Genomic DNA, 12805 nt, shown 5'->3' with positions numbered 1-12805 from the left:
GAAAGGGCAGCAGAGAAGGCAAGGCTGGGTGTGAAGGGCGGGGGGCAGCCTCCGTGGACCGCATGGGGCGGGGCCTCCGTGGACCGCATGGGGCGGGGCCTCCGTGGACCGCATGGGGCGGGGCCATCACAGCCGGAGGGATGCCCCAACAGGGGTGGAACAAAGGTGACGCTAAGGACGTCATATTCAGAGACAGCTCCTAGAATGCTAGGGCAGGAAGGAAAATTTACAAATAAAAAAAAAAAAAAAAGGAAGAAAGAGCAAGCACTCTGGAAGATGAGGGAGGGCAAACGGAGACTTTTTGCTTCCCTTTCATGGCTCGGAGGCAAGGGTACACCGTCCCCAGGAACAATCAGCTTTTGATAGTGTGGCCTGGGGAGTGACCTGCATTATTATACTTTCTAACATGTCCGAACAATGATCGCCTCCCTCCCTCTTCCTGCGCTCCCCAAACCTCCCCCTCTTCCTGTCACTGCAGCAAATGGCCTCCCTATTCTGGACATCAGCCTCCTCTGAATCCTCAGAGCTTGTCCGCCCCTCCCGCATGCAGCGACAAAATGACTTGCCCATGGCTCTTAGAAACAGAAACAAGCTTGGAATCAGAGTCTTGGACTCAGTTGCAAAAGGCGCTTAACTGCTACACCGCATTCCGTGACCAAGACTCTCCTTGCCGAAGGCCAAGAGTTTCTGTACCTTCTAAAGTCCTGAAGAGTTCCCCTGCGAATAGGATGCAGTGTTGCTCAACACCATGAGCCTGCCTTCAGCCCCTCCTTAGTTTAATTCTTGTTGAAGGACACACAAGTGAACCAACTCCACCTCGTCCTTGGACTTGACATTCCTGACAGCCGGCCTTCAGCATTCAGAAGGCTCTGGAGGGTGCCTGAGGAGAGGTATATGGGGCCAACAGTCCTTCCCACACGGCATGGTTCTGCTGCTTCTTATTCCCCGCCCCCCTTTGGCACTTCTGGCAGTTTTCTCAGATTCCTATTTGGCTCAAAACCTTGGTCTCACAACCAGAGCCAGCTCCTTGTGAGCCTGCCAAGCTGCGTCCTCAGCGGCTGCCACTCTCGGACCTTCCCCGGAGCCACTGTGGGATGGAAGCCACCCTCAGCCACAGCCTCTTCCCCGCTCCCCGCACGGCGGCTCTCCAACAAAAGTCCGCTTACCTGACGACAGGAGGCTCCCGCTGCTGCCACTGATGATCTTCCCCTTGCTCCCCATGTTGGCCAACTTGGAGGTCTTCAGTGTGCCCGTCTCGGTCAGGTCAATGGCGATCTCACTCAGGCTTCGTGCGGCATGGATTTTAGACTAGAATGGAAAAGACAGCCGGGTTATAAAGAGGTGTTCGGAGAGAGAACGCTTATCACCCACGGGCTCTGGGTCCTGAGATTTAAGCAAATGGACTGCTGTCCTGGCTTGCAGCATCGTTAGGTTTGCATTCCCTGGCTCCATCCCTAATCACTGAAGCTCCCTGCAGGAGGTACGGCTCTAGAGCAGACACGAGTGATGCGTTTTCCGAACTATTCTACGGGCTCTACCGTGCCGTGCCTAGAGCAGGGACTTTGGCATCAGATGGACCTAGTCAGCATCCTGGTTTGGGGAAAGTCCCTTGATCTCACGGAGCCTCGTTATTCCCAACTATAAGATGGGGAAAAACACCATCTACCACTGAAGGTTCTGTTAGGGTCAAAGGAAGTAAGGCATGTGAAGGGCTCCCCTATGCCGCTCCCTCGTACACAGCTCTCAATAAACAGCAGTGATTATATTTTGTGTTTAAAGAAGGGGGAAAAATAATTTTCAGCTTTGTGAATGACAAAAGAAGTATATGAAACAGATTTATGAAGTCCCAATAGATTCTGAGGGAATTTAAATGCCTTCCAGTGTTAACCACGCGGCCATGGAACGTTTAGAGGCTTGGCATGTGATGGTGCTCTAGACATACAAGGAGCATGTCTACATGTGTAGAAGCCACTGGAACACCTGCTCATTTGGACACTCAGGCCCCACCAATAAGCACCCGACACCGTGCTCTGCTTCTATTTTGATACCTGTGTGCTCCAAAGTCTTCAGATTATAGTTAACGCTCCATTGCATTTATCCTGCATATTAATTGGCCCGCCTCGGCTAACAGTAACACCGGGCTGGATTAATTAGAGAAGTACTCTGTTATCACAATCATATTCCTAAAAGTGTTTGTTTTTCACAAAGCTACCTTTTTTAGTTACTGCCCTCAGCAGATGAAAATGGGTTTGCATTGCCTACACGTGTTTGATGTTTGCTCTTTTTTCCCCCCCTTCTTCAGGAAATCAATTTTTGTGATCGTGCTTAAGGCAACAGGCTTTACCCACAGCATGAACTTAATGAAAATCACTATAAATGCTAGTAGAACCCATACATTTGCTGAGGTTTCCTTCCGTGGCCATTGGCTATAGCCCATACAACGATGGAACTAGGTGATGTCCTAAACCGAGATTTTCAGTCCTTTCATGTGTGTCCGCCCCCACACCCTTGTGTGTGAGACCAAGTCTGTCCCCCCACACAGGAGAAGCTGGCAGAGGGCAGATACGGGGGCCACAGTGGGTGGGTAGACGCTGCCCATTCTCTTCCTGACAGTCTCTGCCCAGGTGCCCTGTGCTGTCCAGCAGAGGCTCTCTGAGCCCCCATGGCCTTGCCCTTCCTCTGGCCTCCACACTGATGCATACACTGAGGAAGGACCATGTCTTCCAACAGCTGAGCACTTTCCTCTTATTATAAGAGAGTCTAGGATTGAGGATACATGGAGTGTTTTGCTTGTTTTGTTCTCTGGGTATGAACAATCACCTCATTGGTCCTTCCTTGACTGATGTCTCCTTTCTGACCTCAACTCTGAATGTCCCTGCACTCAGATCCAGGTCACCTTCCTCAGGTCAGGGCCTCCTTGCTCAGGACATAACCCCGGCCACCAGGGCCCCCCGCAGCACTCTGGCTGGGGGTGGGGGTGGGGGGGCAGAAGCAAGAAGTGCCTTTTGTTTCGCATGGACAGCGCATGTCCACAGGGCCCATCTGGTTGAGCTTTACCCTCTGAGCAAGCAGAGGGAGCACACCCATTACTTTCTGCAGCACTCTTTTTTTACCAACACCCACGCTCGAATAAAAAGAGCTGTCGCTTGCAGCTACTTAATGACTCATGGAGACACAGAACAACTCAGCGTGGTGGGGAGGCACCCAGGCTTTGAAGTCAGAAAGATCTGGACTGGAATCTTGGCTCTGGCCAGTTCACCACTGTTTGGCCATGACCTTCAACCTGTCTGATACTCAGATCCCTGCTTGTAAAATGGAGCTCTTAAAACCCACATGGCAGAGTTGTGATAAGGACTAAATTAGATAATATAATGTCGAGGTCACTGGAATTGAAATAGGAACAGGATCCAAATCAGGTCCTGGAAGTAATTTGCTAAAGGAGGTGAGACTGATGACTCAACCTGGTACTTGGGGGAATCTCAATCACACGGAAGACCTGTCCCTACACCACCTCCATTCCTGCCACACATCGGTCTGAGAGGCAAAACCCAAAATATGGGAAAAGGGACCAACAGCTATCCTTCCCAAGGGAGACGAGATTTTTTGAAGTTTTAGGAAATAACTAGCTTCTCTCCAAATGGAAATAGGACAATGACCAAAAAGACCCAGTGCTGAGAGAGATGCTAAGAGGAATGAGTACAGACAGGGAGATTCTTTTCTTTCAAAAAGTCGAGTCTTTGGGACAACCGAAAAGAGCCTCCAACATTCTGAACATTGCGCTTTGAGGGTCTTGCCCTACTGAGTTTTATTACTGTTATCTCACAAGCAAGGTTGCGTTGTCCCCTACCATGCCGTCACTCTGCTTCTGAACTAGATGGAATGAAGAACAGAAGATAGATTGGAAAAAAGAAAAAGAAAAAAAAAAAAACCAAGAAGGAGGAAATGTCTGGACTGGAGGCCAACTTGAGAAGTCCCCACTCTGAGTTCAGAGGAGAGGTGTCTAATGTTTACTCTCAACAATTTGAGCTTTCAGCTATTTTCCTCCCAAGTCCACAAGACATTCCTTAGCTCTGGGTTCTGGGCTCCAGAGGTTGCTGGGATCCTTGGGGTCAGCAAACATAAGTTACCAGTTGTAATTAGTGCCTGTACAGCCTCTCATTCTGCATGAGCCGCAGGAAACCAACCAGTAGGGGCTCCTTCTGTTGTCTTTGGTGATGGAAGGTGTTGGTGTGTGAGAGAGAGAGATGCTGTTCTTACAGGATTGGCACAAGGATCCTGAAAGAGGAAAATGCCTGAGTGCCAGGGAAGAGCCGGAGACTGCTTGGCCCACCCACTCCTGCTGACTCAGACCACTAGACCGCACTTGTCTCTGGGGCTGATAAGCATCACTTGGGAGGCCTGGGCTTTGCCGAAGCACTTCAGAGAAAGCAATGGATGGCATGGCCCGGTGCAGCAGGGTGTGGGGCAACGGCCCCTATGCTAGCCAACACCGGCGACTCAGAAATATTTTGCAGCCCGTCCCAGGCCTCTCAGCCGTCACTCACCAGAGGTCATTCTGCCCCTCAGAGACGGATCACATCACCCTTGTATAGAGAACGACATTCCAGAAGCGAAAGGTGTCGTAACGTAATTCCTAAGGGGAATTTTATCATCTCTGACTTCATCTGGGAAACTTTGAGAGAACTTAACCTTTACACAAGTGTTGGCTGGGGAACAGTATGTTGGATTAATGATGATGATAAAAGATAGCACATATCTCCTAAAGCAATTTCACACACACTGTGTCATTGGGCCAATCAATAATTTCCGTATTTTCTTTCTTGTTCTCTAATTGGAGAAGCAAAGCAGGAGCAATGGAAGACTTGCCCAGGGTCATGGAACTGGAAATGGAGTCCCTGGACTTCCACGTGGGAGAGTTTGTTGCTCACCTGCCACTGTGGGTTGAGGAATGGGTCCCTACGAGAAACGGAAGGGCTCTGGAGCATCCGTGAGCATTCAGAGCTTACTGGGGGAAAGTTCTCCTGCTCCTGGGTGGATGTGTATTTCCTTCCATCCCCCAGGGGTCACCGAGAAGGATGGCTGAAATTTCCCTATTGCTGTGGGCACCTGCTTTGGCCTTTTAAAAGACACTTCCTGTTAATAAATGATCTTTGATAATTACTTTTTGAAGTTGACTTGTTGCATCAGCGGGCTGACCTGTAAACCTGGCCAATAAGGCTTCTCCAACTGCAGAGTAAGACCACCTTCGAGAACGGGGAAGAAGGCCCTGCTAAACGGCCTCTTGCATTGCCCAAGAGACCCTCAATGCAAAGAACGAGCATGGGGGTTGGGGATGGGAGGGGAAGATCTCAAACCGCTAATGTACTAACCTAAGGGTGAGATACACTTTGTCTCTTTTCCTTTCAAAACTGTGCTGTCAATGTGTGTGGGGTCTGCCCACAAGAGGAACTGGCAGTGGGGTTCAGGAGGGCTGCCAAGGTCTCTACCCCTTACCACCCATTCCCAAACAATGCAGAGCATGGAATCGATATTTTAAGGTTTGGACCTCCAACTCCCGAGACCCGAGGGCAAAATGCTGACACCCACCTACTGTCTCAATCTAAAGCATGACTCAAAACGCTTTGGCCCCGTTTCTTTTGATCTAATCGGGCTTCAAATCCCTGTGCCAATGTCCATCATCACCAGGAAAGCTGTGGAATGCTCCCATTATGCCTAACAACAACAAAAAAGAACCCTCCACTCTGTGCCCATTCACCCCAGAAAATGACCAAAAAAGGGTCATGAAGAAGACTTAGCAGAGGAGAAAAACGTGTTACAGAGAAGAAAGCGACAGCTACCCAGGAAGGGCTCAGATTTGCAACTGAATTATGAGTTGAGAGATTGTTTCCTTTTCTCCTATTCTCGTTCAATCTTTCTCCTTCCTCCCACTAGACCCCAGGTCACTCCTTCCACTCCCCTTCCCAAGCCAGGGAAAGAGCAACCCCATCCAGACGGAAAGTAAGACAGAAGCAGCAGCTGTAAGGATCCAAGAGGGCACTGATCTGATGAATCTTGGGTCCGGCCTCCTCCTCGCCTCCCGAGAACCCACATGATGGGACGAAACCTCCCAGGGGCCAACGCCCGGCTCCCTCCATAGCTCTGCAGCCCCTCCTCCCCAAGCCAGCAGGATCCTGGGAAAGGTGCAAGACGCATCCTGATGGGGCTCTTCAGCAGAGACCTAATGAATGAGAATGGCTTGTGGCAAGGGGGGGGGGCCGGGGGGGGCGGGGGGGGGATGCAAGGCAGCACAGAAGACAGGGCTGGAGGGAGAGGGGGCCGAGTGTTGATATAAGCTGTGTGTGAACCAAGGAGACGTCATTCTCCCACCCGCCAGAAAATGCACCTGCGTGTCTGCATTGGGGCTGGGGCAAATCTCCCTTGGAGGATGACTGTTCACCAAGGCCTGAGGCTCCAGGCCTACCTTAGGGAAACAGGGTTGGGTGCTGTTGCTTTTTTTTAATGTTTCCAGTTCTGACTTTTCAAAAAAAAATGGAGGTGGCAGTTGGAAAAGCCTGAAGCGCTTTCACAGCAATTATCCTAAACAGTTAGATGGTGTCTGTTAATTGCAAACGGTTGTTTTTTTTTTTTTTTTTCCCTCTCTCAAAAAGCAAACAATATGCCACTGTTTAAACACCATACAGGGCTTGACGGCTTGTTCCAGGGAGAGGTTCCTGAGGTTCAGAAGCATGTTCTGAATTCCTCAAAAGGGCCCTACCTGGCTACAGTAAATGGTTTGAGAGCCGCAACCGTGGTCGGGCCCGAGCCCCTTAACCAAGTCGTGTGGAACGTGCCCTTTGGAAGAGCCCATCTCCTTCCTCCCTCCCATAATTCTGAAAAGTCCGTACCTGCGCACATCTCGGGGTAAGGGACACGGGGCCGCCCCCACCCACCCGATTCCCAATCCCTCAGCTAGGAGACACGGGCCCTCACGTGCCCTCAGGTAAGGCTGTGGTGTGGCCAAAGGGCTGGTCATTGTGGAGTCCCAGCCCTGGAGAAGGACTTACCTTACTCTGCTTTCTGTCCAGATAGAACTGGTGTTGGCTAATGGCCATAGCCCAAATGGACTTGATCAAAGCCGGACACGCATACCACGTATGCACTGCAATGCCGCTGTGTCCAAATGTCCTCCTTGTCACTGAAGCCCTAGGATGGCAGGAATCACAAGGTTCAACCATGGTGATGATGCGGGACTCCAGTGACTGACCGCTTTTACTGAGATGCCCCTGGGGTCTGAAAGCCGTTGCATAAATGGGACAGATGAGTGTACACACACACACACACACACACACACACACACACACACACACACACACACACACACACACACACACACACACACACACACACACTTAGGGAAACTAGCTAGCGAAGGCCATCTTTTTAACTGTTTAATAAAAATCGTATATATTTTCTTTAACCATTCATCAGTCAATAGACTTTTGGGCTTTTTCCACAATTTGGCTGTTGTGGACACTGCTGCTGTAAACATTGGGGTGCATGGGCCCTTCAAATCAGCATTTTTGTGTCCTTTGGATAAATACCTAGTAGTGTAATTGCTGGGTCATAGCATAGCTCTATTTTTAACTTTTTGAGGAACCTCCACACTGTTTTCCAGAGCGGCTGCACCAGCTTGCCTTCCCACCAACAGTGCACGAGGGTTCCCCTTTCGCCGCAAACTTGCCAACACCTTTGGTTCCTGAGTTGTTAATTTTAGCTATTCTGACAGGTATGAGGTAGGTATCTCATTGTGGTTTTGATTTGTATTTCCCTGATGATGAGTGATGTTGAACATTTTTCATGTGTCTGTTGGCCATCTGGATGTCTGCTTTGGAAAAGTATCTATTCATGTCTTCTGCCCATTTCTTAATTGGATTATTTGTTTATATTTCTTTGTATATTTCAGAAACTAACCCTTTATCTGACATGTCATTTGCAAATATCTTCTCCCATTCCCTCAGTTGCCTTTTACTTTCGTTATTTCCTTCACTGTGCAGAAGTTTTTTATTTTGATGAGGTCCCAATAGTTCATTTTTGCTTTTGTTTCCCTTGTCTCCTTAGACAATGGAGTATTACCTGGTGATCAAAAAAAGTGAAATCTTGCCATTTGCAACAATGTGGATGGAACGAGAGTATATTATGCTAAGTGAAGTAAGTCAGGGAAAGACAAATATATGATTTCACTCACATGTGGAATTTAAGAAACAAAATAGATGAACATAGGGGAAGGGAAGGAAAAATAAGATGAAATCAGAGAGGGAGGCAAACCATAAGAGACTCTTAAAATAGAGAACAAGCTGAGGGTTGCTGGAGGGGAGGTGGGTGGGGGGTGGGCTAAATGGGTGATGGGCCTTTAAGGAGGGCACTTTGGATGAGTCCTGGGTGTTGCACGTGGGTGATGAATCACTGGATTCTGCTCCTGAAACCAGTGCTAAACTCAATGTTAACGTGAATTTAAATTGAAAAAATTCTACAAATTTCAGGTGTGCAACAGGATTTGATATATATATATAGTGAAATGATTATTAGTCAAGCTAATGAGCAGAGATCATGTTTTCACGTATCTGTCATGAGAGCCCCTGAGATCTACTCTCTTAGCTCATTCCCACTACCCAGTACGGCATTAACTACAGCCCTCACACTGTACCTCAGATCCGTAGGCTTATTGTTCCTATATAACTGCAACTTTGTACCTCTGACCAACATCCCCCCCACTTCCTCTCTTCCCTGGCCCAGGTAACTACCTTTCTACTTTCTGCTTCTACATATTTGACTTCTGAGGATCCACATATTCATGAGATCATGCAGTTCTTCCCCCTCTCCCGCCGGCCCGCATCTGGCTTATTTCACTCAGCGTAATTGTCCTCCATGCTCATCCACATCGCTGCCAGTGGCAGGACCGCCTTCTTTCTTATGGCTGAATAATACTCCATTGTACATACACACATCACCGTTTCCTTATCTTTTCATCCCTCCATGAACACTTGGGTTGTTTCCATATTTTGGCTATCATGAATAATGCTATTTTTTCTTTTTTTTTTTTACTGGCTCCTTAGGGTTCAGAATATGTCCAAGCCTCTGCCTCGTCTGGGATAGGATGGGTCATTCTAGGTCACTGGATGGTCCTTTCTGAGCTTCAGCTCCTGGCACTGGGCCAAGACAAACTTCAGAAACAGGAAAAGCCTTGGACAATGTCCTTTATTAAGCAGGCAATGTTGCCTCTGGTGAAGGATAAGTAAATTCTGTTCTAATCACCAGCATAGGCCACAGCCTATGGGATGTCCCGAGGCAGTCCGGACTTCTCACACTGCTCTAACTCAGTGCTCCTTGAAAGAGCTGGTTATCAATCTCAAATTTAGTCGCCGGCAGGCAGGGTATAAGAAATGAAAAAAGGGACGACAGAAAGCAGTGCAGCCAATCTTCCGCACTACCCCACTGACACACGTTTATGGAGCAGCTAGGGCATATTATCTATCTGGGGTACACAGAGGCAATCAATGAAAATCAATGAAAAGTGGGAAATGTGGGTTCCAACATAATTCACCACATCCATGATGTTGGGGGAAAAAAAAAAGAGTGACAGGATCATGCTTTCCATGAAGTATATTCCATAGGCTAGGCAGATGATTTTGCAAATGAAATCTGAGAACATGTGTTTGCATGCACACGCGTGTGTGTGTCTGAGTGTGTGTGCGTGTGCGTGCGTGCACGGCAAGGTACTGGGGTGGGGCCCAGGGTATCTGATATGAGCATCAGGAGAGAAGAGTATGTTCTCAGGTTTAAGATACCTAATCTAGAAGAAACCTGGGTCATCAGGACTCATGAATAACCGTTTTTTTTAATGACACATTTTCCCTGGAAGAAAATCTAGAGCTGTTCCCATCAGTTTACCTTGGGGGCTAAAGACTGAACAGAGGGTCTTCTTCAGACCCACCTTTAGGGAGAAATTCAAATCTGGTGGCTCATTAATGCTACTGATTCTAGGCACAGTAATTCCTCGTTTAGTTAAGTGAGGAGAAAACGTCAGCTCATGGGAGAGAGCACGGTTGAAAATAATGGGGAAGGAGCCAGCAAAAGAGTTAGGAGGAGCACCCCACCGATCTCTGTAGAAGTAAAAAGAAACCGATCAGAACTCCCACGTTGGCTTCTATACCCGTGGCTGCTCCTGGGAATAAGAGCAATCTTTTCTCCCAGAAAAGCTGAATTAGAAAGGAGAAGTAACTGGGCGTGTGTCTGAGTGAAAGCATGAGTGGGTAGGGGCCAGCTGCTTGTGTTTGTAAGGAAGGCGAGGGAGGAAGGGTTCAGGAGGTTGGCCAGGTCTAGGAGGTTCTGCAGGAACACCACATCAGACACTGGGAGTTTTCTCCTGCTCCATTATTCATTTATCTCTTCTCGGCATCTTTCCCTTCAGGCTCTTCCCACCCCACCGACTTCTGTTTTGCTTAAACCTTAGAAACGGAGTATTTGCCAAGCCCGGAGAACCACAGAACCCATGTGGCTATCAAGTTGGGGGGTCCATGTACAGAAACACAGATCCAAAGCTACCTTCTATGGTCCCACGCGGGACCAGGCAACCCAGGACACACCGCACCCTCTGCCTGGGCTCATGCCCAGTCCCCGCCATGGCCCACCGGTGGCCTCTTCAGGACATGATTCTCTTCCTCACTTGCCCTCCCATCACTTCGGTTCTGACCCCCTTTTCCTGGCTGGGACCACCCCAACGTAGAGTCAACCAGACTGGTCTTCCCTGCTCCAAATAACACGGCGACAGCTATGGGTGTGGCGGGTAATGGAAGGAGCGCCCTGCGGCCGTTGGAAGGGAAGAGGTTTCGGGGCAGAGCAAAGGCACTGTGCCAGATAGCTAACCTGCAGCAATCCCCTTTGCTTGCCTCAGTGCACACACGGAAAAGGTGTCTTTAAAGCATCAGGGCAGACACCCCCCCCCCCCCGGCTTTCCTCCCCCACCCCCTCTCCACCTGCCTGCCTGCCTCTAGGCTGGTAGAGGGCTGTTTTCCCCGGGGAGATGTGATCACACTCTGTGCTCCACCTGCCTCTAGCACCTCCCTTCCCTCTTTCTGACACCCACCCGACGAAGTCTTCATCCCTCCCCGCCCCCCCCCCCACCCAAGGACTGACCTTCAGCTCGAAATCCTAGTCATGCTTTGAGGTTCAGCTCAGAATCCCTCCTTCTCAGGAACCTGTCCCAACCAGCCTGGCTTCTGGCCACTTTCAGTATTTATGGCCACGCCATCCGGCACTCGTGCCCCAGTGTGTTGCATGGAGCGTAGCGGGGACACCTGTGAGCTGTGGAGTCAAGCTCCCTGGGTTCAAATCCTTCCTGGACCACCTGCCAGCTTTTTATAACCTAGAGCAGGTGACTTTGTTTCTTGGGTGCCTCAGTTTCCCCCCACGTAGAACAGGAAGCTAGCTGGACCTCTTTCTGGTCCTGAGGCACAGCCCCTTAGATGATCCAATCCCCAGTTTTCATTCTGTCAGGCAGCCCCTTTCTGCATCTGACTCACTGTGGCAATATGCATTTCACTCTTCACACACAGATTTCCCTCCCCTCATGCTTCTAAGACTGGTCTGGTTCGGTTCACCTGGAAAAGCTCGGCTGGAGTATTATTCTCAGCATCTGGCTCTCCCTCACCGGGCCCCGCACACATGGGTTCCCACTCTGCAGAGGCAGGGTCTCCAGACCGACACCCTCCGCAGGACCCCGAGAAATGCTGGCCAAGTCATTCCTCCGCCAACGTCACCGCCTTCATCTGACTGCACACTGGGTCTCCACAATGTTCTCCACCTGTTGGTCGTGTGGGGGCTGTGGGGTGTGGGCCGAGCTCTTCCCCTCCGCGGAGTGGCTGTCTCACGCAGATTACACGGCGGGGCAGAGTGGCCTGTCACCCCTGCTGGGTTATCGCTGGTGGCAGGAGCAGGGACACTGCCCAAGCTCGGCCCTCCGACTGGGGGGCCAGCGTCCTGGTCTCTGAGAGCTCCCTGGGAGGCAGAGAGGCTTGTTTTGGCTGCTCAGAGGCCATGTGTGAGGGGGGCTGGGGCATCAACGGTGCCTAACTGTCCCGTTGGCTCCTCTATAGGGTCTGACCTTTTCACTGTCTTCCTAGGACTACCTTCTTGTAAATCTACTTTGGACCTACTGAAAGCAATTTATCCTTAGGTGTCAGGCCTGTTTTCAGGGAGTTTTGCTGCTGTTTCTGAGCTGCCTCTAAGTCCAGGACCTGCCGGCAGACAAAGAGAGGAAAAGCAGCCGGGATGTGCTGCCTGAGAACCTTCCAGAACCTTCCACGCAGGGCTTGCTGCATTCCAAACAGGGACCCTATTGTTGGGCATGTGACTTAGCCCTGGTTTTCACACTAGTGCTCCCCGGGACACAACGTGAGATGGAGAGAAAAAACTCTCTTGCTTTCGACATCCACCCACAACACTAACACCTGAAAATTACAGCTCCTGGAATCAAACAACTTCACACAACTGCTTTAGGTCTAGATTCCTTTCGGAGCCGACTGTCCTCCCTGAAACATTCTCAGAAGCTCTGGCAAGCCATCCTTCAGACTCATCTCTGGCACAAGCTCCCGGAAAGGACTCGGACCACTACCCAGTCTAGTGTGGGGTTTGTCACCAGGTGCCATCCATCTGCCCTCGAATGCCCCGGCATGCGAAGACAACACCACACACGAACACCGAACACATGTAGCCAGAGGAGAGAATCACGGAATTGCCAATTCCTCTCGCGCACGCACACACAAAGCAC

The 12805-nt window shown here is 50.0% G+C and overlaps 1 protein-coding gene across 9 annotated transcripts in view; it reads right to left on the bottom strand.

Moving 5' to 3' along the window:
• Positions 1–12805, bottom strand: part of FRMD4A (FERM domain containing 4A) — a 598644-nt gene that overhangs the window by 55687 nt on the left and 530152 nt on the right. For 6 of the 9 annotated variants that reach the window (XM_027595361.2, XM_027595362.2, XM_027595359.2 and 3 more), the window contains 2 exons: positions 7044–7269; positions 1167–1308 (listed from right to left, as the gene is read on the bottom strand). In XM_027595361.2, the coding sequence (XP_027451162.1) occupies positions 1167–1308; positions 7044–7269 (368 nt within the window). The remainder of the gene's footprint in view (positions 1–1166; positions 1309–7043; positions 7270–12805) is intronic. The other 3 variants (XM_027595364.2, XM_027595363.2, XM_027595360.2) reach the window with 1 other exon arrangement.

Source organism: Zalophus californianus, chromosome 9 (assembly GCF_009762305.2).
Source record: "Zalophus californianus isolate mZalCal1 chromosome 9, mZalCal1.pri.v2, whole genome shotgun sequence".
In the NCBI taxonomy this organism is placed as follows: Eukaryota; Metazoa; Chordata; class Mammalia; order Carnivora; family Otariidae; genus Zalophus; species Zalophus californianus.
This window is presented reverse-complemented; position numbering and strand designations above follow the sequence as displayed.